Source organism: Malaclemys terrapin, chromosome 3 (assembly GCF_027887155.1).
Source record: "Malaclemys terrapin pileata isolate rMalTer1 chromosome 3, rMalTer1.hap1, whole genome shotgun sequence".
In the NCBI taxonomy this organism is placed as follows: Eukaryota; Metazoa; Chordata; order Testudines; family Emydidae; genus Malaclemys; species Malaclemys terrapin.
In genome coordinates, this window is record NC_071507.1 from 57,406,019 (window position 1) to 57,433,313 (window position 27,295).

General features: G+C 41.4%; 2 protein-coding genes across 3 annotated transcripts in view; one reads left to right on the top strand and one right to left on the bottom strand.

Moving 5' to 3' along the window:
- Positions 1-24,537, bottom strand: part of BABAM2 (BRISC and BRCA1 A complex member 2) — a 326,004-nt gene extending 301,467 nt beyond the window's left edge. The window contains exons 1-2 of the mRNA XM_054024102.1: positions 24,429-24,537; positions 20,124-20,285 (exon numbers count right to left, since the gene is read on the bottom strand). Coding sequence (XP_053880077.1) covers positions 20,124-20,285; positions 24,429-24,466 — 200 coding nt within the window. The 5' untranslated portion in view covers positions 24,467-24,537. The remainder of the gene's footprint in view (positions 1-20,123; positions 20,286-24,428) is intronic.
- A 270-nt stretch (positions 24,538-24,807) lies between these two features.
- Positions 24,808-27,295, top strand: part of RBKS (ribokinase) — a 101,994-nt gene continuing 99,506 nt past the window's right edge. For both annotated transcript variants that reach the window (XM_054021618.1, XM_054021620.1), the window contains exon 1: positions 24,808-24,954. In XM_054021618.1, the coding sequence (XP_053877593.1) occupies positions 24,893-24,954 (62 nt within the window). In that variant the 5' untranslated portion in view covers positions 24,808-24,892. The remainder of the gene's footprint in view (positions 24,955-27,295) is intronic.

Consider the following 27,295-nt stretch of genomic DNA (forward strand, 5'->3'; position numbering starts at 1 on the left):
ACAGGTAAATACAGCCATCTGCAGATAATGGGAGTCATCAAGATTCCAAACCATCATTAATGGTCCACACTTTACACAATTACAATAGGCCCTCAGAGTTACATTTTATATTTCTAGTTTTAGATACAAGAGTGGTACATTTATACAAATCAGATGATCATACTCAGTAGATTATAAGCTTTGTAATGATACCTTACAAGAGACCTTTTGCATGAAGCATATCCCAGTTACGTTACATTCACTTATTACCGTATTTTCTCTAAAACTATCCCAGTTACATTATATTGACTTATTATCAAGTTTTTATAAAACCATATAGACTGCACAAGGTCACAGACGGGGTGTTGCATTACTACGCTCCGATCAGCCTCTGGAAATGTCCTATAATCCCCTTAAGTCAAGTGGCTACTCTTGCCATTGTTTTGTAATCACTGCAGGAATGCGGATATGCCCTTTGAAAGCTCCGTTTCTGACAGCCAGCATGCTTATTTGCTCCAAGACAAAGCAACCATTACTGTGGAATGGTGTGAGTGAGTGAGAGAGAGAGGCGGGGGGGTGGGGGAGGTCTGCTACTGTCTGAACTTACAAGACAGCATGCTGACATGCTCTCAGGCCCCCCCAAAAAACCATCTCTCTCCCCCCCACATACACACAACACACTTCTTGTCACTCTCCGCCCTTCCACTCCCATTTGAAAAGCACATTGCAGCCACTTGCATGCTGCAATAGCTACCACAATGCACTGCTCTCGGTGGCCATTGCAAGAGCTGCTAATGTGGCCACACCAGTGCACTGGCAGCTGTCAGTGTGGACAGACTGCAGCGCTTTCCCTACTGCGCTCTACGAAGGCTGGTTTAACTCACAGCGCTCTACATCTGCAAGTGTAGCCATGCCCTTAGAGACTAACAAATTTATTTGAGCTTATGCCCAAATAAATTTGTTATTCTCTAAGGTGCCACAAGGAAGCTTCGTTGTTTCAACAGGAGTGTTGTACATAAGACAGAGGAGGTAATTGTCCTACTTGGCCATGATGAGGCCTCAGCTGGAGTACTATGTCCAGTTTTGGGTGTCAGTCTTTAAGAAAGATGTGGACAAACTGGAGAGAGGCCAAAGGAGAGCTACAAAAATGTTAAACAGCTTAGAAAACCTGATCTGTGAGGAAAGGCTAAAAAAAACTAGGCAAATTTAGTTTCGAGAAAAAAGATTATGCGGGGGGACCTGATAACAGTCTTCAAGTATGTTAAGCGTTGTTTTGAAGAGGATGATGATCAATTGTTCTGAAGTAATAGGCTAAATCTGCAGCAAGGGAGATTTAGGTTAGATACAGTACAGCTCTACCCCGATATAACGCAAGCCAATATAACATGAATTCTGATATAAACGCAGTAAAGCAGCGCTCTGGGGGGGTGGGGCTGCACACTCCGGCGGATCAAAACAAGTTCGATATAACGCGGTTTCACCTTTAACGCAGTAAGATTTTTTGGCTCCCGAGGACAGCGTTATATCGAGGTAGAGGTGTATTAGGAAAAAACCTCTAACTATAAGGCTAGTTAGGTTACCAAGGGAGGTTGTGGAATCCCCATCATTGGAGGTTTTTAAGAACACTTTAGACAAACACCTGTCAGCGTTAGTCTACAGGTATACTTGGTCCTGCCTGAGCCTGGAGGGATGGATTAGATGACCCCTGAGGTTCCTTGCAGCCTTACATTTCTATTATTCCATTATTTTATAATAATACCACCTTCCCTCACTGGGGTGCAAAGATAAAATCATTAATGTTTTTAATGCACTCAGTTACTACACAGATAAGCATCATAGCAAAGTCCACTTGGAAATAAAAAAGTCGATATTCAATGCTGGGTCTAGATAGTGTGAGGAAAGTAAAGCCTGGTGCTAAGCATTCAGTGAGGAGGATAAAAAAGAAATAGCTACTCTTTCAGCGAGCACCATCCATTCTCTGCACTGAATGAGGCAAGAGTCCTGTGGAAAAAATAGTACTCTCATGTAATCAAAGACTATCATCATGCCTACACACAAAGGTGCCAAATTAAGGTAGCACAAACAACTTTACTTTAGGAGAGAGTTACTTCAGGACAGAGCAGGGTCACTGGAAAACAAAGACAGGATTAAAAGTTTAAGAATCCTGGAAATACCTAAGCAAGCATTGAATCTGGAGTTACAATTACTCTTTTACTTAATGGTCAGCAGATGTATTGGGTCATTCTGCCTTACAAACACTCTCTCAGAATTGCCTTCAGACTTCAGGAATAACCTATAGTAGGGACATTTTTTAAAAGTTTCCCACTATTGTTAACACCAGTTCAGTTCTACCAGTGGCAATGATGTTTGGAGGTGTTCTGTAGATGGCTTGATATGTGCCAACATTGTTTTTCTATACAGGTTGATTAGACTTTCACTGAAAATTACTTTGAGATATAAACTGTGACACTGGCAAAACATGTGCCAGCTTATGCCAAAGTCCCCGTGTCTCCTTTGGATACTTACAAACATATAGCTGGAATCAGTCTGGTTCACCTGAATGCTAGTGTTGGTAAAATAGGTATTAGAGTTATAAAAATGTGCTTAGTGTTTAGGCTTTATTGAACACTTGTAAGTTGCCTGCATCAATTAATCTCACTCATAACATCTGTATTCCATATTTTAAGGTAATATTTAAGCATTTGCATTGTAAATATCTGTAACCCTGTAAATCACGAGACATGAGAGAAGTATTAACTAGTGTGAAATACTAGTCTCCAACAGCAAAAATTGTTCTGTGTTGCCCAACAAAAAAGGCCCCTCGACAACAGATGAATTATTATGGACAAACATCAGAGGACAAACAATTTGTTGATTGCTTCCCCACCACACCATGAAGAGGAAATGTGTAAGTGAATTCTTCCCATCAGCTAAGTTTGCAACTCAAAGCAGAAGTGGGGAAGGAATAAAAAGCCCTAACAAGTAGAAACTGCATCCCTATGCCACTTGGACTCGCAAGAGCAAGATTTCTAGGCATAAGCAAGGAATCCCCAGCTGCCTACCCCTAAGGGACATACAAAGCTTGCTTATTACACAAGCTTCTACTACCTTTTGAAACTTAAGATTGTAACTCATTTGTGTGTATGTATGTTTACCTGATTTAATCTTGTAAATAACTCTCTTATTTCCTTTTCTTATTTAATAAATCTTTAGATAATTTATTACAGGATAGGCTACAAGCTTTGTCTTTGGTGTGAGAGCTAAGGTACAACTGACCTGAGGTAAGCGATGGTCCTTTGGGTCTGGGAGTAACCTAAATATTGCTATGATCTTTGGTGTAGGGGACTATCTATGAAAAAGGTAAGCTTAACTTTGTGGTACAACAGATCACAATACCCAAGGGAACTGTCTGTGGCTCTGTGTTAAGGCTGGTACAGTGCCTGAGGAGTTTACACTTGATAACTGGTTGGAGAAACATAAGTATAGAACTCATAACCAATTTGGTGTTTGTGCCCGTCTGCCCTAAGTTTGGTACCCATGCTCATGAGCCACTACAAGACAGCTTGACAAACATTTTAAAATGACACCTTTTCTATTTTTTCAGTTTATTAATATGCATATTTTTGATTTACAAAACACAATTAGTCATGACCATACCTATTTATGCTGCATTGATTACTGTATATTTTTCATCAAATCTGTAATTTTTTCTATGAATATGGCAACACAGTTTATTTTCCATCAATTACTTTTGATTGAGAATTAATTTATATCTGCAAGATATTATAAACTTATATCTGCAAGATAAGTCACCTGAGCAGACAAAGAAAGCATTCTTCATCAAAAAGGGGGAGGAAGGTCAGGTGATGGATATTAAACTGAGGATCTTGAGAGCAGAGCTATTTAGGGAAACTGGGGAATTGTTTAAATGATGATATCTACTCTTTTGAAAGGGTGAAATTCTTGATGGCAAAAACTTTAGATAGTGTCATCTTTTCTTGTCCTAGCATTCAAAGTTTTTCAGGCTGCCAGGCTCCTACCACTACATATAGAAAGTGTTGAACAGCTAATGGTGAAAACAGTGGATCCAGTTAAAACTTTCTCTGCCAGCCATGCAAAATTTAAAATGGAAGAGAGGATTATTCAACCAATTTGGCATCTTCAATACCTTCGGACTGTTTCTTCAACCCTGCCATTTTCAGCTATGTTAACAGATTTTTTTTTTTAAAAAACCTACAATTTTCAAACAAAAAAACCCCCACCACCTGAATTTAGACGTAAGTATGCTCAAGTGTATATCTTCACAACACCACAAATACTAAAAAGCAAGGAAATCTTAAACTAAGGTAACATCACACCCATCCCAATACACCTCTCCAGGCATTAGCCCAGTTCTTTCACAACACTTAAGGACTCCAAAATGCTATTGCTCTCTGTAATAGATTCACTTTCAATTAAGAAACACTATCACCTTCAGTACATACACTGAAGAATTGTGAACCACACTGCAAAGAACAATCATAACGTCAATATGTTAATTCGTTATGTAACACAATCTAATGACATTATTTTATTCAAGTCCTGGAGCAGGGACTGTGTTTTTGTTATGTTTGTATAAGGCATAGTACGATGTGACCCACGTTTATGTCTGGGGCTCCTAAGTGCTACCACAATGTAAATAATAATTAATATTTAAAATATACGTATGAAACAGTGTGGATGCATACATTTCAATAATATTGTGTATGGATTTATTTAATAGTGTGGATTGTATAGTTCATCTGATTTTTTATTATTATTATATAAATATATAGTAGAATGTTTTTATAAGAAATCAATTGGAGTATGTAATAACTTTGCATACTAGACACCAGACCAAGAAAAGAAGATAAAAAGATTGCAATTTTGTGATTACTTAATGTAATGACAATTATAATGTAGTATTGTAGTTAAGGTTGTATACTGTGGTGTGATTTTCAGTTCTTTGATGTATTCATTAAACCCAATACTACTGCAGAACTGAAAGTACGTAAATTAAAGAGGGTGGTGGTGTTTTTGGTGTGACCCAATATTGTGACGTTATATTGGTTACATTTAAAAATTTTCTTCTGTTGTGAAAGATTCTACCTGTTTGAAATCTTTATCCCCTATTCTTAACACAGGAAATGCAGCTAGAACTGTTAATAAGAAACTTTAAATATAACTGTTGTAGAAGGCTGTGTGGAGACTGGTACTGTGTGCCTTTCTGGGTATAAAAAACTAATTTACAAATCTTGTTGATTTTGAATCCTATAGTCATACAATGCTGGTATTTCCTAATCCCATTAGCACTTTGGTCTTCACAATTACTGGAATAAATGTTTGGAAAACTGACACCCCAGTCTGAGAGACCTCAAATACATACTTAACAACCTTCAACTACTGCAAACTCTGAGATGCTGTAATATATATTTTCTGTGATGCCTGTGCACGTGTAGTTCACTATATCATGTGAAACTGTGTAAATGAGGATGGAATACTATGCAAAATATACAGCCTAATACTGCAAAGAACACATGCCATTTGTTTAGAAGGACGGTCAGGCTAAAATTTAAAATTAAGTCAATGCAGCTGCTAACAAAGTATACTATTAGTGAAATGTCATTGAAAGTGACAGTGCTCCGTGATTTCCTGTAATTAATAAAATAGCAAATGTAGTAGCATTATAATTTACTAATAGCAAATGCACGTTTACTACATAACATCAGTGACATTTTGCTTCCAGACTGCTGCTGAAACAGAGAGAGTGCTAAGTTGATAGTCACCAGCTGCAAATTATGGATCATATTGTAAATCAATGCTCGCTTCAATCGTTTGCTGGTGGCATTTCAGACTTACACCAAGCCACTCCCAAAGCTATTTACTGGCTCACTAATCAAAATTTCGTTAATTAAATGTTACTAATCGCCTCTCTTGCCATAAGAAAAAGAAGAAATGAACCCTTTATCATACAGAACTTCTTAGGAATCCAATATTTTGGATCCGAGAGCTAGAGTGACTGGAAAGCACTAGAGGTATGTGATGGAATTCTGAGGCTATGTCTTAGCCCTAGCCTTTGACCATTAAGACCTTCAGTGGTGTACCTCTGCTCTACTTACCGTACTTTCACAGTGTGTCCAAAATGGACACAAGTACAAGCTGCTTTAGGAATGAGGGCAAAAGAGCTAGGTGGGAGGCCAATGACAAAAACTTTAATAGTTCCTAGCTCTTGAACCATCACTGTCATGGTGAATAGGCTCCTCATTGCCATTAAAAATGGACTCAAAAATTATTTTAAAAAATGCATTGTTGAGGGTATTCAGCAACATTGTCTACACTAAGCATTTAAAAATCATGATATTGTCTTAAAAATAATGAGATAAAAAAAAGACTTTTGGGGGGTGTTATATGCCTTTTGGGTTCTGGGCCTTTAAAGTGTACTTGGTTCACATTTTCAGGTTTTTCATTGCAACCATGAGGGATAGAAACTTAATTTATTTTTAACGAAAGCTGAGATTCTCCATAATCACCTGCCTTCAAGAATATGGTTTTAATAACGACACCAAATATCATGAGACTTGAGATAAAAATCACAAAAATTGGTGACACTGCATTTTGAGGTGGTAATAAGAATTTATGTGTTCAGTACCTAGTGTGTTGCTTGTGGGGACATGAAGATGGAGTTATAATAGAGAGTACGTAACAATAATTTAAGGATTAAAAAAGTTAAAGGAATGTTGTAATTATTCCAGACCAGGCATTACAAACCCGGGGGAGGGGGGCGGACACGACGACCCACATTTTCCCCCAAGCTTAGAGTTAGGAGATAAGCACACTATTTTAGAAGCAACATCTAGCTAATCAGCAGTGAAATGGTTAATGTTGATATTTAACAACCTCTGATTTCAGGTTGTTTGCAAACTAAAGACAACACTAGCAGTTAAGTTTTTCAAGGTTTCTTTACAACCATAAGGAATAGAGATATTTATAGAAACAGATGTTGCACCAGTTTAACTTGAATTCGTTTTAAAACTGATTTAGTGAAACCAATTCAAAACCCTTTATCAATATCTTTGGTTTACAAGTGGCTAATGCTGGTTTACTTTAAACCTGTTCCTAATTGGCTTAAGTTAAAACAATATAAACCAGGTATATATCAATTTAAGAGTGTTCATGCATGCTTTTGCACTGGTTTAACTAAATAGATTTTTAAATCATACCTTTAGACAAACTGGTGCAACTCTGAATGTAGACAAGGCCTTATTTTTTTTTTTTTTTAAACTAAAACACAGGCCTTATTTACACTAGAAAAACTGCACCAGTTTAACAAAGTAAATTTTAAAATCAGTCTAGTTAATCCATTGCCAACCCCTAATGTAGGCATGCTCAAATCAATTTAGCCTTTTGACTTAAGTTACCAACGCAAGCTAAAATCATTTCAGCAAGAGCTAAACCTGCTAGAGAGTGCCCACATTAAGATTTCACACCAGTTTAACTGGATTGATACAAAATTGATTTAATTAAACCAGTACAACGTTTTTTAACACAGACCAGCCCTTAGATTCTGGAATGCAATTTTGTATCAAGGGGTGAATTCCACGGTGAACTTCACCGCCACATGAAGTACATAGGTCACTGACAATTACGTATAAAATTGTCAGACTCCTCACAAATTCAAGGCATTTTTGACTAATCACAAAACACGGTTATTTGAATTTCCAGAGCAAGCCAGGAGAGCTTTTAGGCACTCTCGCCGGGACATGATGGGAAACAGCATCTGAGAACAGACTGCACCCCAGCCAAGAATGGTCCTTTTCCCTTCTTCTGTATCAATAAAACACTGAAAAAGAAACAACCATGAAGGCAGCAAAGTGTATTTATCATAAACAAGGCGACATTTGAGCAAAGGCTCAGTAGGGAACAGGATTCAAAAATCCCTGTGCATCAATGTCTTCACCCTAGCAGGCACAGCATTCATATGGGACTAACCCAAATCTAACAGGAATACTTGTGGCACCTTAGAGACTAACAAATTTATTAGAGCATAAGCTTTCGTGGGCTACAACCCACTTCTTCGGATGCATATAGAGTGAAACATATATTGAGGAGATATATATACACACATACAGAGAGCATGAACAGGTGGGAGTTGTCTTACCAACTCTGAGAGGCCAATTAAGTAGGAGGAAAAAAAACTTTTGAAGTGATAATCAAGATAGCTCCGTACAGACAGTTTGATAAGAAGCAAGTGTGAGAATACTTACAAGGGGAGATAGATTCAATGTTTGTAATGGCTCAGCCATTCCCAGTCCTTATTTAATCCTGAGTTGATTGTGTCTAGTTTGCATATCAATTCCAGCTCAGCAGCCTCTCGTTGGAGTCTGTTTTTGAAGTTTTTCTGTTTTAAGATAGCCACCCGCAGGTCTGTCATTGAATGGCCAGACAGGTTAAAGTGTTCTCCCACTGGTTTTTGAGTATTATGATTCCTGATGTCAGATTTGTGTCCATTAATTCTTTTGCGTAGAGACTGTAGCTTATGCTCTAATAAATTTGTTAGTCTCTAAGGTGTCACAAGTACTCCTGTTCTTTTTGAGGATACAGACTAACACGGCTGCTACTCTGTAACCCAAATCTAGTTCCTTTCCAAAGCAACCATACTTGAACCTTGATGCGTTTGGGGTGGAAGGGAATATGGGAAACTTAACAATGCAATAGACAAAGTTAAATTGCCAACACAGGCAAATGGAAGGCACAATGCCCCTGGAGATGTCAATTGTAAGAGAATGCCTCAACAAAGGTTATGCCAGTGCTTCACAGATTTTAAATGCTGAGGTTTATTTGAGAGATTGACCACAGGAGTACCATAAGAGAACAAGGAGAAGTGTGTGTCAGTGGTTCTGGAATGGGGGAAGGGGAGGACAAAGGTAGGGTTATCATATTTTGAGTGTCCATTAAGAGGACACTCCATGGGGCCCTGGCCCCGTCCCCAGCCCCGCCCATGCCCCCGCCCCAATTCCGCCCCCTCCCCTGAAGCGGGCAGCAGGTAAGCTGGGGGGGGGGGGGGGAGACGCGGCCCAGTCTGGCCCCCACAACCAAGCGGCTCCCTCTGGCGGGCGGCCCCAGCGTCTCCAGCCTGGGTCGGCTCCTGCGGTGCCGGCCCTAGGCCAGCCCCTGGCCGAGCACCCCCGGCCCCGGCCCAGCACCGCCAGCCCCGCACCCCCGGGCCAGCCCCCCGGCCGAGCACCGCCGGCCCTGGCCCGGCCCCCAGCCCAGCACCGCCGGCCCTGGCCCAGCCCCCAGCCCAGCACCGCCAGCTGAGCACCCCGGCCGAGCACCCCCCGGCCCCGGCCCGGCCCCCGGACCAGCACGTCCCTATTTTCCTGGACATGTTCGGCTTTTTGGGATTTCCCCCCGGACGGGGATTTGAGGCCCAAAAAGCCGGACATGTCCGGGAAAATCCCGGACGTATGGTAACCCTAGACAAAGGGCCATGGCCCTCCCACTTTTCGCCGGGTTGGACCCTGCCCCCTTCCGCTCCTCTTCCCCCCTCGGCCAGGCCAGCGTGGCGCCCAGGCAGTTGTGGGAGCTGCGCATGCGGACCCTCCACCTCCCCGCTACGCGGGAGGGAGGCGGGGGGCTGAGAGCACTTCCCAGCCTGGGTCCCCACCATCCCCGGGCTTCCCGCCCGGCCCGGAGCAAGTGGATGTGGACGATCCATGACTCCGCGCTGGCTCACCACAGCTGCCTGTGCAGCTCTCCCTGACCCAGCTCCGACAGGAGGCATGGGGGCTCAGAGCCGCAGCCCAGCCATAAGAAGAGCCACGCAGGCAGCTGCAGGGAGCCGCAGACCCTCCACCTGCCCTGGGTGGGGAGTCCAGGGGTAGGGACATGGGCCTGGGACTGCTTGGGACCCCCACACTGTGGCTGGTGGAGGGTCTGCCACAGCTCCCCACAGCTGCCCTCGCAGCTCTTACCATGGCTGGGCTGCGGCTCCAAGGCCCCTGTGCCAGCCGGAGCCAGGTTGGGGAGAACCGAGCGGGCAGCTGTGGGGAACCTGGGTTCCTCCACCTGCTCTGGGCAGGGAGCCCAGTCAGGGCCATGGGCAGGGGGCTGCTTTCGCTGGCTCCCTGGCCCCACTCCAGCTTCCGGCTTGACCGGAGACAGGGCCTCTGCAGGGAGAGGCAGGGTGGGGCCTTGGGGGGCAGGGCCCCCCAGTCCTCCCACTTTTGGAAGTGCTCCGGTGCCCCTGGTGCATGCGTGAGGGGGGAGAAATCAAAACTGGAGACTGTTATTCAGGGTTACTAGGCGTTATTATTATAAAAGTGAGTGTGAATGTTCCTGAGTGAACTCATCCACCAAACCATAAAGCACTGTCCATGAAGTGCAGTGGAGCAGCACAGTAAATTGACTGCAGTGTCTGCAAGGCACATCAATAGCTGCCTTAAAGGCTCAAAATGTAAGTGCTCTGGGAATTCCTATATGGTCTCCTGTAGCAGTGGTTCTCAAACAGGGAACACATGCCCCTGGGGACATGCAGAGGTCTTCCAGGGGGTACATCAACTCATCTAGATATTTGCCTAGTTTTACAGCAGACTCCATAAAAAGCACTAGCAAGTCAGTACAAAAAAAAAAAAAAAAAAAAAAAGGTACAATGACTTATTTATACTGCTGTATAAACGTATACACTGAAATGTAAGTACAATATTTATATTCCAATTGATCTATTTTATAATTATATGGTAAAAATGAGAAAGTAAGCTATTTTTCAATAATAGTGTGCTGCGACACTTTTGTATTTTTATGTCTGATTTTGTATGCAAGTAGTTTTTAAGTGAGGTAAAACTTGGGGGTACACAAGACAAATCACACTCCTAAAAGGGGTACAGTAATCTGGACAGGTTGAGAGCCACTGTCGTGTAGGATGCACATAACCAAGAGTAGAGATAAAATTCTGGCCCCATTGAAGATAATGGGTGTTTTGCTATTAATTTCAATAGGGCCTAGGAATCCACAGAAATAGGTATGTTGAGAAAAAATAATATTTTAAAGAAACAGATTTTTATTAGCGTTTCTATTTATAGTTTCACAATACTCAGATTTCCCCAACTTCCTCCATGTTTTAATCAACTGTATTTCACTAAGATACCTTTGTCTTCTTAATAATAACTAATATATCTGACCTTAACAGCAGTCCCAATATCACTCCTGAACGTCTTTGTTGTAGCAGTTTTTCTTTTGTAATCACCTAATCTTCTCCGTTGTCTGTCTCCAACACATCAAATACAGAGATAAAATAACCTCTCTAATTGTGCTTAAGATTCCCCCTGCCTATGTATCCAGTTCTTGCACATGAAAGTCAGTCCTTCAGGGTCAAGCTGCTGATCTCATCTCACCTGCACTTAAAACTTCTAAATGCATCTATTGACTAATGTGTCTGACCTGAGACTGAAAATAAGAGCCAGCCTCCTCTGCCTCAGTTTCATTGTAAAACACCACAAAACAGAAAATTTAATCCCATATCTGAGTTGCAGGAAAACGCATAATTTAGCCATGTGCATCATGGAATATGATGGGCTGAGAAGAGCTTTAGACGAGGAATTTAGTGAAACAGCTGTCCTTCTACGTAAATTCATTTCTTCTTCACCCAGTGCTGTTTACAAGGAAATTGGGGCATAAGACCAACTTTCTTTTTGAGTCTCTGGTCAGATATACCAATCAGTTAAAAATCTTGGGTGCACTGACCATGTCTGGAACTTATCCAGCAAGTATTTAATTGCATTTGTTAAAATAAGTAATTAAATGTCACTTCTCCATATCAGACATTTAGCTGCACTAGGCTTTTGACTATTATGGTTTCCATAGCCTCCTTAACAGTCACCTTTACACAGAAAGGAAGCCTTTTATGACAAGAGCTTTTTTTGCACAATGCTGCCCTATGCAGAGAAAAAGGAAGGCAGTTTTGATAGTAAGAAGCTCCTGGCAGAAATGTCTAGTACATTAATAAAAAGTCTCGTTTTCAAAAAAGGTAGAATGGATCAACCAGGTATGGACAACTAGAATAAATAAAAAGTCTTCTCTCTACCACAATCAATTGGAAGTGCATTTAGCAGGTAGATTTAGTGCTATATCATGTCAAAATCTCTTCAACCAGACATCATCAGACCAATTGGCACCCTCACAAATAGCTTCCCCCCATTGTTATTGAAGTGTACACCTGGCTGAAACAATATTCAGCGTTTGTGAGGTCAGACAGCAAGAAGTCTCTCACTTTACCAAACTAAAGATATCAACATAAAAACATGCAAGACAAAGTTTAAGGTGAATTGAGAAAGAGAAGTAAGTGGTCTTTCATGAAGCTGTTAAACCACAGACCCCAGGCTAACACAGCAATGGCAGTTACTAACCATAATTCATTTCAAAGTTCTAATTTTCTTTTTAAAGCTTATAAACACTTATCTTTTTATCTACTCACCCGATTTAGGCAGGCAAAGAAATGCTCTTTTTTCTTTCAAGGTTATTACTTGCATCACATATATACATTTTACAGGAGTGGCCAAACTTACTGTCCCTCTGGGCTGCATAAGATAATCTTCAGAAGTTCAAGAGCCGCAAGACATGTGTAACCTTTACACATGCGTTTTTTAAAATATTAACATCCTACTTACTGTAACACTGTTAATTACTGCTAGAGCTAATGGCCTTGTGGATCTCCGTCCTGGTTGTAGGTCTTTGGAAAAATGGTTGATACACTGTCAAGGTGGTAAGGAGGTGCTCTGTCAAATGTCGATTTGTAAGGACTACACAATGTTTTGATTTTACAAACTTCATCACAGAGTACAGCGATTCACAAAAGTATGTTGTGCCAATAATTGAAATGACAGGTTTCAGAGTAGCAGCCGTGTTAGTCTGTATCCGCAAAAAGTGGATCCGAAGAAGTGGGCTGTAGTCCACGAAAGCTTATGCTCTAATAAATTTGTTAGTCTCTAAGGTGCCACAAGTACTCCTGTTCTTCTTTTTAATTAAAATGAGTCGCACACTAGTCTTTTTGAGTTGAGGATAGTTCGTTCCTGGAACTTGCTTCCAGAATTCAATTGTAGACTGATTCATGCATCATCTTTAGAGCCTGGTCTTCCTGGAGTTCCAATAGTTCCTTTTCTACAGTAGATGTTTCTGTAAGCCACAGTTTTGGGAATTGGACAGCCATCATTGATCACATCAACCATGAAATGGTTTACAAGAAAGGTGAAGCAGGATAAGTCTTCAAACTTGGCCTGAAAATCATCAAGCAGTCCTTGTAATTTACCTCTGTATTCCTCCAGTTTGTGATCTTCTACTTTGATTTCAGGGAACGTGTTTACTCTACGTGGTGGAAGTCTCTTGACACTATGTCTCTTTAATTTGTTCTGGAAGCTGAAGACTGAGTAAGGTCAGATATAATCTTATCCTTCCCTGGGCGTGCCAAGTTCAGAGTTTGCAGATGCTGCATAATATCAGTGAAAAACAACACAGATCCTGCCATCCACTGCTCATCTTTCAGTTGTAGATAGGACTTTTCCTTTTCTTCAAAGAAAGCACTGATAGGTTCCAACAGTTCCACAAACCTATTTAAGACATTACTGGTTGATAACCACCTCACAATACAGTAGAAAGAGACATCATTAGATTTGTCTTCAAGATTCAGCTCTTCAATGAAATTTTTGAACTGTCGATGAATCTTCCCATTCGAGCAGATGAAATTGACAGTTTCTAGGACTATTTTTGTAACATTTTTATACTTAAAGTATCTGCCTATCACATGTTCACAATGGATGATGCAATGAACAGGGAGACGCTCCAGAAATTTGGGATCGCTTTTCAATAGTCCAATAAGGCCTACTTTTCCCCCCCACCATTGCAGGCGCTCCATCCATTGCAACACTGACAAGTTTATCCAGTGGTACATCCACATTTATCAATGCTTTGTCAAGTGCGTTCTTTATGTCAACACCGTGGGTTGTTTCTTTTAGAGCCACAATGTCCAACATTTATTCTTTCACAATTACATCTGTGGAAACATAGCGAACAAATATTGCTTGTTGTGGTTAATTTTGAATATCTGTGGACTCATCGACAGCTAGGCTGAATGCTAGAGAATTATTTAGATCATTTTGCTGGTTGCTTGCAATATCAGCACTGATTTGGAAGATTTGCCTCTCTGTAGCGTGGGGCAAAATTGGAATTTGCTGTATTAGTCATTGATGTTTTGTGTTACTTGGATCTAAAATTGCAACCACTTCTGCAATATTCTTCTTAACAAATTCTCCATCACAATATGGATGTTTAGCACGAGCGATATTCCATGCCATAACAAAACTAGTTACAGTCATTGTGTCAGCTTCCTTACTGAATGCAGAAAGTAGAGTCTGAGGCATAATTTTAATGTGGTTAGCTTGTTTTTCCTTAATTCTGATCCAGGATGGTACTTAGACGAAAAGTTATTGTGAGTCGTTTCATAGTGATGTTTCAAGTTGCTCGCTTTATAGTGAGAGAGTGATGAATTGCAGATTAGGCACAGGGGTTTGCCACCTTTACTAGTGAATGCAAAATCTTCCTCCCATTCTGGCTGAAAACTTCAGTTTTCTTCTTCATACTTGCATTTCTTACAGTTTGAGGATGTCATTGTCATCCATGAAATTAGCTTAGGGTTAACACTTAAATCTAAAACTATTCAAATGTGACTTATGAACAGTATACACAGCCTGTAGTGCAGTGGTTCTCAAACTTGGGCCGCCACTTGTTCAGGGAATGCCCCAGGTGGGCTGAGCCTGTTTGTTTACTTGCCGCATCCACAGGTTCGGCCCATTGGGGCTCCCACTGGCCGTGGTTCGCCGCTCCAGGCCAATGAGGACTGCAGGAAGCAGCACGGGCCGAGGGACGTTCTGGCCGCTTTACCTGCAGTCCCCATTGGCCTCTGCCTGTGCTGCTTCCTGCAGTCCTCATTAGCCTGGAGCGGTGAACCACGGCCAGTGGGAGCCACCATCGGCCGAACCTGCAGATGCAGCAGGTAAACAAACCGGCCCGGCCTGCCAGGGGCTTTCCCTGAACAAGCGGCGGCCCAAGTTTGAGGACCACTGCTGTAGTGTGCAGCATGCAGGGAGATCACAGCACAGGAAGTCTGCACAGCACTACAGTGATGCAATTTCCTGTTATAATGAGCATGTGCAGCTGAAGCCGGAGCCTAGGCGCCATCTGCAGCGCTGAAGCCCCAGCACCAGCTTGCCTCCTCCTGTGGGACTGAAGCCCTGAGCACTGCCTTGTTGTTTCCTACAGGGCTGAAGCCTCAAGCATCAGCACCCCTGCCTCTGCAGGGCTGAAGCCTCGAGCTCCAGCTCACCCTGCTACGCGATGAAACCCTGAGCCTTCGCGCGCCCCCAGCAGGGCTGAAGCTGCAAGCGCCAGCTCACCATCCCCCACAGGACTGAAACCCCAAGCCTCAGCACCCCCCGGTGGGGCTGGAGTCGCAAGCAATTTTTCATAATAGTATCTGTCCATCAACAAAAGCCATCAGGCCTGTCAGACTTTATCCTAAACCAATCAAATACAGGTTAAAAGAAATGTATGTGAATGATGGAATGCAATTTTTCCTCTAGTACCTGAAGCAGAACCTCTCACTTCAACTGATATAATGCCTGGAGATTAAAGGGTTAAGGGAAACACTATTGCAATAGGGGAGTCATTATTTCACAGTACATTCCAAAATGATATACTGAAAAACTTTAAAATGTAAATGTGCATTTACATTAAAAAGGGAAATACCCATATGAAAAAGGAACTACCAAAACACATCACAGTCTGTTTGCTAAACACAGAAAATAAAGTAACATTGTTGGTCAGGAATCAGGGCAACAAATTCATGAACATCCTACTAAAGCTCTGTATAGAACTTGCATGTTGCCAGCATCTGCTCCAGAAAGTACATCATTATTTTTTACCACTGCTGTATGCACATTCTTATTTAGGAATTTAAATGATTGTAAAGGAAGACTGATGTCAGAGATCCAGGGATCAATGAGAGATTTGGACAGGCAAAAACATCAAAATACCAAAACTGATTACTACCAAAGGATTACAAGAGGAGAATTTTCCATTGAATCTCATCGCAGAAAACACAAAATGTATATGACTATATGTATAGCATCCATATTTTATTTATATGATTATGTAGCACCTAGAAGAAAATTATACGGAGCTCAAACCTAGTCCATATAGTTCTGCTCTTAAAACTCTGCCTGGCCCAAGACCTCTAACTAACCAAAACAAATTAAATAATAAAAATATTGACTAAATAAAAAGCCTTATAGTATGATCTGAAGCTCACCAACCTTGGGCTCTGATGTACAGTCAAGGAAAACAAGTTCCACAGGCCAAGACCCTCTACTGAGAATGTCCTTCCATCAACCTTAGAAACACAAATGCTTGAGGTCAGAGACCTCAACTGTTGTAATATGAGATAGGAAAGATGGCAGCCTCTTAAATAACTGGATCCCAGCAACACATAAGGCTTCAAAGAGAGGCTTTCATATGGAAGACCATTCCATTTCGACATCAATCTGGTTGATAACTGACTTTCCCCATTCACATTCTCTGCTCTACTTAAATATTGAACTCAATGAAAAATGCCTTCAGCCACACCTCATCGTTCTATCGTTAGATTTTTAAAACACAGCACGGTTAGGAAGTAGTCAGCACATGGAAGAAAGACTTCCAAAGAATTCAGTGCTGCAGGACATGATGTTGATGCACCAGGAGGCACTCTTCTCTGGGTCAGTAACGAACTGATAACCCATCAAAGTGTGAAGTGTGTTGATTCATTCAAACACTTTTTGAAGAGTAGGGTTTTTATTAATACACTAGAGATGCCTGATAGGGTCTTTTTAACAACAAAACTGATGCTGTTGAAAGTGACATCTTTCAGATGTGTTATAGTATCAAGGACCTATTTTTGTTCACTGAGGAGTCCATAGCACTTTTCACGAGAACGAGAGTGCAAAATTCTGATTTGAGTAAGTATGCACTTCCTACCTAAATTCTTCCTGCTATTTCATTTGGAATACAGCATTATTTCTCTCTTCTTGTTATGCAGTGTTTCTGACCACTGTTAAATAATTGCCACAATCCACTCCAAAGATGTCTGCATTTCAACAAAGTCCCTATAGGGCCAAATCCTGAAGGCCCTACTCACATAAATAAAGATATTAGGCTCATGCTAAAGATTGTATGTCTCTACATTTGTAACACACTTTGAATTATGAAAATATAAGAAATTATTATAAAAACACATATACATACAAGGACTGCAGAAAAAAAATGAGGGATTTCCTTACCATGACACTCTCCTCCCACACTCCCAAGCAGCACGAATTAACATACCATTATATTTTATCTGCTGAATCATATTGCTTAACTGCACATGAGTTCTTTCCTGAAGTTTGCAAAACATGGAGAAACCTTAACTCTACCATGAACCTAGACAGTAAATTTGGAAAAGTAAATGGTAAATATGTTCTTTACTGAAAACATCTAACACATGGTTTGACTTCAAAATAGCACAATGATTAAAAACACCTTTTAATCTTGCTGATCATTTATAATTCAAAATTGATTGAAATGGTATGATAGAAACTTAGAGCTTGATCCTGCACCTTTCAAGTCAATGGGAATTTTTCCACTGACTTGAATGGAAGGAGGAACCCACAGTTCCAAAATGCGGATGATAATCTCAGTTTTATAACTATCCCATAACATGCATTAAAAATATGCAATCTCTTGTAAATGCTACAAGTATTCAAAACTCTACCACTATGACCCAATGCAGAGCATTCTTAACCCTAATTTATAAAAACCTGTAACATAATAACTGGATGGCTAGTAAAAAGATAAGAATTCATTCACATTTTGGTCATGTGCAATCCACAGATTTTAGATAAACAATCTGACTACCCAAGCAGATCCCTGAAACACTGTGGAAGAGGAGCATATTATCTATGCTCACAGTTACTGAAATGGCCACTTGTCAAAATTTTAGGGTCACAGAACTTTTATTTTCTGTAGCATGTTTTGATGTTCTTTTAATATTGTCAATCTATGCAGAGGGTAGGGTTTTTTTTATTATTATTACAAATTCTTACGTGCCCTGTAATAAACAAACCCTTAGCAGTGCTTTGGCAGAGACATCATGTGCCCACAGCTTTGTTCGTATTCCCACAAAGTTATGATCTCTCTTTTTTTTAAATTTAACTTTTGATTTTTGAAATTACAACATTTACAGGAAAACTAAAAATATTTACTCGACAGAGACTTCAAAAATTTCTGTTCAGTCAGTCATTTCCAAACATTCAAGCATCGGGTTCAAATGCCTCTTCCTTACTTTCAACACTCACTAACTTTAGGACTGATCCAGCACCAGTGCAGGGTCCTTGTCTCCACCTACAGCTCTTCTTTCCTTTTCCTCCTATTTGTGCCCAGTCCTCCCTCCTAATGGCTCCTTTTGTTCATGTCACCACCTATATTTGGAACAGCCTCCCATTTCCTCTAGGCACGAAGTGTTCTCCTCCTCCTCCTCCAAATCCCTCTACTTTTACAAAATCTTCAAACTTTCATCTCATCACTCAAGATGCCTCCACGCCATTCGATACTTGTAATTGTATCCCATTATATCTATTGTTAGATCATAAGGAAAGAACTCACAAGGAATTTGTCTGTTCTACATTTCTGAAGCGCCCTGCAAACTCTCACAGTGCTTTATTGATAACATATTATTATACCCCATAAGTAAACTATAACAAAATCAGCAACAAGAGCTTGCTGAAAGCCCACAAGCTTTACGTATATTAAAAACATTTGCAGCTAACATATGTGAGGGGCAAGAGGAATTATTAGGGGTAATTAACATCCCTAAAGAGCTAATACAATAGCTATTAAATCCTGATGTTTTGGAAAAAACTGGTAGAGTGAAAAAAGTACGGCTAACAGAGATTTTTCAAGTAAAACACAGACCCTTGAATTAATCCAATTCAGTCTCAGCAAGAGCCCACATACAAGCTTGAATATGAGGCGTAACCAGCAAGTATCAAGACATAGCTGGGCCCTGGAACAAGAAAATATTAGGACATAAGTACTACTAGCCCCGGTATATGGCAGAACCTAGACTCATTCATCATGCAGTGGGACATATACCCACTCTTTGGGGCTACTTCTTTCAAGTCCTAGATTCCTGTGCATATACACTAGATACTGTGCATAACTATACAATATAAAATATCCTACCTAAAAGGAGAAACTCACCAGAAAGAACATTTAGAGAAATAAAGAATGAAAAAAATCATTTTTCTTTTAGAAAAAAAAAAAATCAGACAGAAAAAACACATCTTAATATCATGCCACACATATAATGTACCTTGTAAAGTCAAGAAACAATCATTTGGTTTTATGTACATCTCTCCCTCATTCCCCTTTGCCTAATGTCAATTGTTGTGTAAGTCACATTTAACCTAGGTTGTAAACTCCTTGGGGCAGAGATTGCCTCTTTACTATCTCAGTAAAATGCCATGTACACCTCTAGAGTTTCCCCAGTACACATAATAATAAAAATTAAAAGCAAATATGAATCTAGTAATTTAGTAAACCCTACGCAAATGGATGGCCCTGCTGATAATTGGCACATATTACGAATGTATCTTACTGACCTCTTGAGAGAAATCAGTCAGTAAGGAAGAGCTATTCTTCCTCCCTTACCGCATGGAGATGTCACGTTCATGGCCAGAAGCAAGGCTATTCAAGTTTATCTTAACCTATAGCAGTCAATATCCAGGTTAAAGTGAGAAAGCAAGCAAATGACAAAATCTTCACAGCTCTGGGTTTACTGCTTAAGGACTGTATTATCAAGATGAAAATGTTTTAGAAAGAAAGCTATTGCCAATAGCACAACAGATAAAGTCACAAATACTAGAGAATGGTAGTGGAGGACAAAAGAAATCTAGTTAATCTCTCCGTTACATATAAATTAAAATACATACTGACTCAGTAAAATCAGCACTCTAAATAAAAATATATGGCCTTCTTCTCAAATACATTATTCAAATACTTACCCTGATTTCAGGTCTGTAATTCTTAGACAGTTAGTAGCATCCAATCCTACTTTTCCATTTCTGACCACATTGGAAATGAAAGGAGAGAGTGCCGGTGAAATTCTGTTCAGAGCAACTTCAGGAGACATTTTAACTTGTCCTTCTTTCCTGCTGTACTGAGCTCTGCATGGGGAAAATCAAGAAATTACCTGGTGCAAATTCCCATGCCATGTAAGTAACTCAAAGGACGCACTGGGATACCAAAGGTTTTTTTAAAAAAGCAATAAATTTGATGTGTTAGGTAACTATTATTCTAACACAGTGATGAACTCAAACGTTCAGGAATGCTCCATAATTTTAAACAGACTGAACTACATACAGGTTTCTAAGAGAAATGAGCAGAGTATGGTAAGGCAGTTCTCTCCTCCTAACTCAATAATCATGGGCAAGTAGTCAGATCAGGAAGGCTACTCATTGAATCTAAACAAAATAATTGAATCTTTCCTGGCTCTCTGCTTTTACTACAGATCCAATCCCTATCAGTACACAAAATCAACTGAAATGGACCAGCCTGACTCCTAAAAACATAGCAATGCTTACAGCCCTTGCAAATTAAAAATCCATAAGTGACAAATCCTGGCCCCACTGAAGTCAATGGGAATTTTGTTATTAACTTCAATGGAATCGGATTTGGGCCCCTAGGTAGATCGTCACGTGTAATTTCTAATGAGAACAAAATGTCAGAAAATAGATTAATTTCACTACTACAGCTGGTACAACCAGGACTGGCATCACTTCTGCAATTCTATTTCTTCACTAAATACCTATTTGGAAAGATTTCACTCAACCTATCAGATTTACTTATTAGTAACAAATAGTATAATGTTTATCATCCAAAGATCTCATTGCACTTTTACAAAGGTATCACTATTCCCATTTTAAAGATGGGGAAACTGAAGCGCAAAGACAGACGGGTAAAATTTTCAGAAGTGCCTACTTGACATGGGAACTTAGGTTCAATTAAAAGTCAATGGGACTTAGGTGCCTTGGCCATTTAGGTGCTTCTGAAAAATTAACCCTGAATGATTTACTCAAGATCATGCAGAGTCACTGGCACAGCAAAGTACAGAAACCAAATTCTGTACTCTGCTTCTAGACCATAGCTTTTTATATGTTTGAAAAGGTCAACTGATGCTCTATTTACCCTCTTACTGCAACACAGCCTTCAGTTACTCTGGACAATATCTCACATCCTCTATGTACAACCCAGTAGAATTCATATATACAAAAGCATCTCCAGAAACCAAAAAGAATAAGCCTAAGATCTGGGGGATTTGAAATTTCACCCTTCTCTCCACTTTCATTTATGCTATTTTTCCTTCTCTTATCAACGCTGCTTCTTGTAACTGCTGTTACTAGGATATCTTTCTTCCAGAGAACAAGACAAAGACAACAATAATGCTGTGTATGGACTGTGGCTATTATCAAGTGTTCCATAAAGAGAATAATTAGTTCCCTGCAGTAAAACCTTCACAATATCATGTTTTTCTCTTATTTTAACTTGAATCAAATCCCAATTACAAGCATTAGTAGGCGACTAATGGCTAATTTCTACAAATTGATAACTCCCTGTAATGGGTAGCAGTGTGAAGTATCGGATTTAAAAATTTAGCTTTTATGAAAGTCATTCACATGAAAATATAAATCTTCAAGAAACAGAGCCTAAATTAGCACTTTTTAAACATTATATTCAAGCAAAGGCCTAGCACTTTATGGCAACCAAGAGACAATTACATTAGTGTCTATCTTACATAATTATCTCAACTGAAAATCATAAGGTTGCCAGTATGCTATTGTTCATGGAATTTCCAGAAGGCACAGCAACAAATATCTGTGATTGTTTTCAGCTCAGCTTGGTTGGATTGTCATGGACTACGTCCCCATAGCCTCTTTGAAAGACACATAGGAACACCCAGACCTAAGTGTTGAGAAAGATAGTAGTTTTCACCCATTTCCTGTACAATGTGAGGGGGGTGACCCTTTCACCTTTCTGCATAAAGAAGGAAGTGAGTTCAGTTTTGACTTTGTATTATATGGGTGATCTTTTTTCTGATTCAACATAATCTTCAGTCACTTGAAGCTGTACCTTGCAGGATCAGGCCCTTTATCTTTACGTCTACACTTACCTCCGGGTCCGGCGGCAGGCAATTGATGTTCTGGGATCGATTTATCGCATCTGGTCTAGACGCGATAAATCGATCCTGGAAGTGCTCGCCGTCGACGCTGGTACTCCAGCTCGGCGAGAGGAGTACGCGGCATCGACGGGGGAGCCTCCCTGCCGCGTCTGGACCCGTGGTAAGTTCGGACTAAGGTACTTCGAATTCAGCTACGTTATTAACGTAGCTGAATTTGCGTACCTTAGTCCGAAGTGGGGTGTTAGTGTGGACCAGGCCTTTGAGTCACAAAACACAAGGATATTGTCAGAATAAAGGGCTAACAGCGCCTACTCATTCTCCTCATCCATCTCTGATTATGAGGTACAGCACATCATTTATTTTATATCCATATGTACTTCCACGCTACACAAGTGAGTTATTGCTCTCTTTATCAACATCACACAATGCTTAAAGAGATACTACCAACTAAATTTACAAATAACATGCATGTTTTGTAAACAGAGGTTTTACAAAATACAATATGTTAACAATCTGTCAGAATTTTTTTTTTTAATTTTAATTCAGACTGAAATGTTTTCCCCCAATGTAATCCTTCGTCTCAGTACTGGAAACAAAACACAACAGTACTGAGTTAACCAAAATGAAATGAAAGTGACCAGAGAGCAAAAGTGACCAGTCAAGTTTCACTAACTAAAACAAAATACTTGAAAAAAAGAAAACAAAAAGCACAAATAAAAAAAGTAAATTAACTTCTTTTAGTCCTTGCAGTTTTAATAATCTGTTACTAGTAACACAGGTAAAACTAACATATGCTTTTTACTCTTAACAATGACCCTCTAGATCTGAGGAAATTATGAGTGGGAACTGCGTCAGCCTGTATTAGGATCCCTCAGGCTGCCTATGTCTTTCCCTTCAACCTGGATGGCAGCATTATGGATATTACATAAATTAATCCATATGAAAGCAGTAAAGAATAGAATTGTTTCCTCCAGTATAAACTGGCAGAGGGAATGGATTTGAAATTACTTAAAGGATCCTTTCCATCTAATTCCTGATTCTATAATTGTCACCAAACTTTCCTTTGAAGGAAAGTCCTTCATTCCAAGGAACTTTTATAACACACATTTTAAAGTTCACATTGTCCCACAATGGGGTCTTCTGATAAGCAATATGGTACAGACCACTATGTTACCTCTCCCCACCTTCTTTTACAAGGTCTGCGGGAGAAAAAACATTATACCAGGGTTTTCTAAATAAGAGTTGCATTGATGATCTGTTGAAAGCCTGAGGATGATACTAGCAAACATAAAATGGGGCACAGGCAGGATGGTGATGCCCTTATCTTTAACGTAAGTGTGGGGACTGTAGAGATAACAAGTCTTCCACATTCAATGCTCCATCCTGATCAGAGACAAAGCCACTCGGATCAGGATATTGCTTCACAAACTCCTATTTTAACAGAGCACAGTAGCAGCCATGTGTTTTCTTATCAGGATGGATGCTGGAACCGGTCACTTACACAGGGGGCAATGCATCAGTCTAATAGAATTGCTTTGAGCAAGGCTGCAGGTTAGAGTGTAAACTCTTTGAGGCAGGAACTATCTTTTTGCTCAGTGTTTGTACCGCACCTAGCACAGTGTGATTCTGGTAAATGTCTGGGTCTTCTAGGTGCCACTGCAATACACATGACAACAAGACCAGGCACCTCTTCAGGCTCAAATGTTGAATCTGGAGACTCATCACCACCACCACAGGCAGCTGGGATCAGGATGATGTCTCACATGTTGAGACCTGTTGTCACCACAGGCCACACCTGAGATTAGACCAATGCACCCCACGGCAGGAACCACTGCAGTCCAGTGGCAAACCTATTCCACGCTGGGACCCCTCGTACCACCACCATGGGGAGAGGCCTAGTAGCAGGATCCCTCGTGCCAACGGTGGGGACCCCTCCTGCACCCACGTTGGATGGGGGGGGAGCATAACCTATGGCAGCCCCTCCCCTTGTACCCCTCCATATTACACCACGCCCCCCAGGGCGAGAGAGACACGGGAGGAGACCCACCCCATTACCCCATTCCCCACCCCCACCCTAGCCTGCTGGGGGCGCTGCTCCCTCTGGCCCCGCCCCAGCGCTGTCTCCAGGTACCTGCAGTCGCTACGGGGCAGTAGAAAAAGCCTTAGCATCGGCCGCGGGCACGCGCCTTATCCCTGTACAATCTAACGGGCGCGCCCCTGTCTGCGGCGTGCGCGCTCCCGGTCCGCAATTACCGGGAGAACGGGGGTGGGGGGGCACGTAACTGTAGGGGACTCCACACATGCCTGAATGAATGTCCCCGTCTCCCAGTAGCGGAGGCCGCAGCCAAGAGGGAGAGGAGAGAGTGGAGGGGGTGACCCATAGGGCGGGGAAGGAACGAGACAATGGCGGGGGAGGGCACTGCAATCAGGCATTTAAGGGGAGCAACCCTGGGCTGGCCGAAGGACCCCCGTTGGCAACCAGCGAAGCTCCGGAAGTGGCTGCGCAGGCAGCAGGGGGTCAAAGTTCACAGGACGGAAGCCCCCGCCGCTGAGCCTAGCGCAGTGTCTTAGGCCTGTCCCTGCGCCTCTGGGGCTATGGCAGCTGCTGGGCCGGCTGAGGTGGTGGTGGTGGGATCCTGCATGACCGACCTGGTCAGGTTAGTACGTGGAGTCGCTCGCTGGTGCGGGGACAAGCGAACGCTACTCGGTGTCCCAGGCCCGCCCCCATTGCTCGGGGGCCTAGACTGAGGCTCAAAGATGGGGAGGGTCACACAGTGGGTCAGAGGCTGCAAGAGAACCCAGGGGTCCTGGCTCTAAACCACAGATCACACTGCGCTGGGGAAATCCTCTTGCCCCACGAGCCTGTGCTAGTAAAACCAGTGTCAGGTTTCCTTCCTACTGTGCGTGGATGAATGGGGAGGAACAGGCTGAGTTTCGTCAGGAGAGCAGCACTGAGCTACCAGTCAGAAGGGAGGGTGGGTGGAGGGGGTGAATGGGAGTGAAGCAAAGACCTGCTTCGGGTATAGGGGGAAGGAGAAGAGGCTGAGCAGAACAGTGTAACTGAGCTGCCAGTTAGGGGGTTGGTTTTAGCTGATGTCAGCCATGCAAGTAATGCTTTGAGAGAAGAGTGTAGACCCAGGGAGAAGTGCACTGAGAGGAATGCCTGAGGCTGACCCTCAGTTTGAATGCACTGTCCGCTAGCGCTTTGATCAGCCGCCTGTGGTAACTTGAGGACAGGGGAGATTGAGTCTTGGGTTTCCAGTTGTACTCAGGCTGTTCAAAGTTCTTTTTGCCAGAAAGGCAAATTAATTTTTTCACTCAGACCATAGTAGTCTGTGATCCCTTCCTGAGATCCAGGCAAGCCCACCAGAAGCACAGTTTGATTTGATCTGAAGAGAGTAAATAAAGCATGCAAACAAATCTGTAGCTAGTTCAAAGGTGATTTTCTCCACCACATAGGCAAGAGATGGTTTAATATGCTAACCAAGCCAGAGTAAGCTCTATAGTAAAAAGAGCTATATTAGTTGTTGTTCCTGTGAAACACATTTGATTTTTAAAGTGGGAGATGGCCTCTCATATTTTTACATACTCACAAATATTGTATTGCCAACCTCAAATATTGAAGAAACATGAGCATTTTTTTTAAAAAGTTTGGGTTTTGCCTTCTGTTTTTTGAGCCTTTTAGGTCATGTTTTCAAGCTTTTCTACAGAGGTTAAAAATCTTTTTAAAAAAAAATATGAAAGCTAAGATTCTCATGAAATCTCTTGATTGCCACAGCGGGGGGGTTATGAAAAACCCCAAATATTGCAAGACTTGAAGTAAAATCGCATGAGTTGACAACAGTGCAAATACAAATTTAAAGTGCCTGGCCCTGTCAACAGCAGCTAACTTGCAAATCACTTGACTTGCGCACTATTTTAAACACACATTTTAAAACTATGTATAAGCAGACTTGGTTGATTAATATAAGACTTGAAAAATGTCTGAAACACATGAACTGACCCTACTGAGTTTTCTGGTTAACACACACACACCCCTCAAACCAACCCATCAACCTATATCAGCATGGGCTAATACTGAAGTTGCTGGTCAAGAAAGTATAAAATACATGGCTCAGAAGAATACGGAATGTGCGAAACATAGACACCCATTCCAGAATTCATGAAAAACTGTCCATGGGTTTTGTGTCAGGAAGATTAAGTGTTCTGTGTAATTTGTAGAAAGCATCAGAAGCTTTCTGAGGCTAGGTCCACACTACCCGCCTGATTCAGCGGGTAGAGATCAATCTTCTGGGATCAATTTATCGTGTCTCATCTGGAAGTGATAAATCGATCCCAGAAGCGCTTCCCCGTCGACTGCGGAACTCCTGCTCGCCAAGAGGAAGAAGCACTGTCCACTGCGCCACGTGGACCCGCAGTAAGTAAACTTCGATCTAGGAAACATCGACTTCAGCTACGCTATTCTCGTAGCTGAAGTTGCGTTTCCTACATCGATCCCCCGCCCCAGTGTGGACCAAGCCTGAGAAACATAGTCCTCTTATAAGACCTTTTAGAACTGATCCCTACATGTACATGAATTCTCCAGCACAGATTTAAAAGTACTAAAATAAAAAATGTGGCCCTTTATCCACAAAAAGTTCCTGTTACTAGTTTGTTCTGTAAAATGCAATACAAGGAGATGCAAAAGTTTGTCACATATGACACAACTGTCACAATTGTTAAATGTTAGGCCCTGTCCTGATTGGAAAAAAGAATGTGTGTTTCAACTGTGTTAGTTTAATGTGATTAAAGCTTGGTCCTTGTTAAAACACATAGGATAACACATTTGAAGTCATGTTAGCTGGACCTTTTATATCTGATGGATTAAAACATATTAGCCTGCACATTAAAGGCATTGGAGGGCTTTTCACTTGTGTTAAGCTAACTTGATTTAACTAATATGATTGGAAAAACCTACCCATTTTGCTCTTCGGTACACCAGGCCTTGGGCCTTATGTG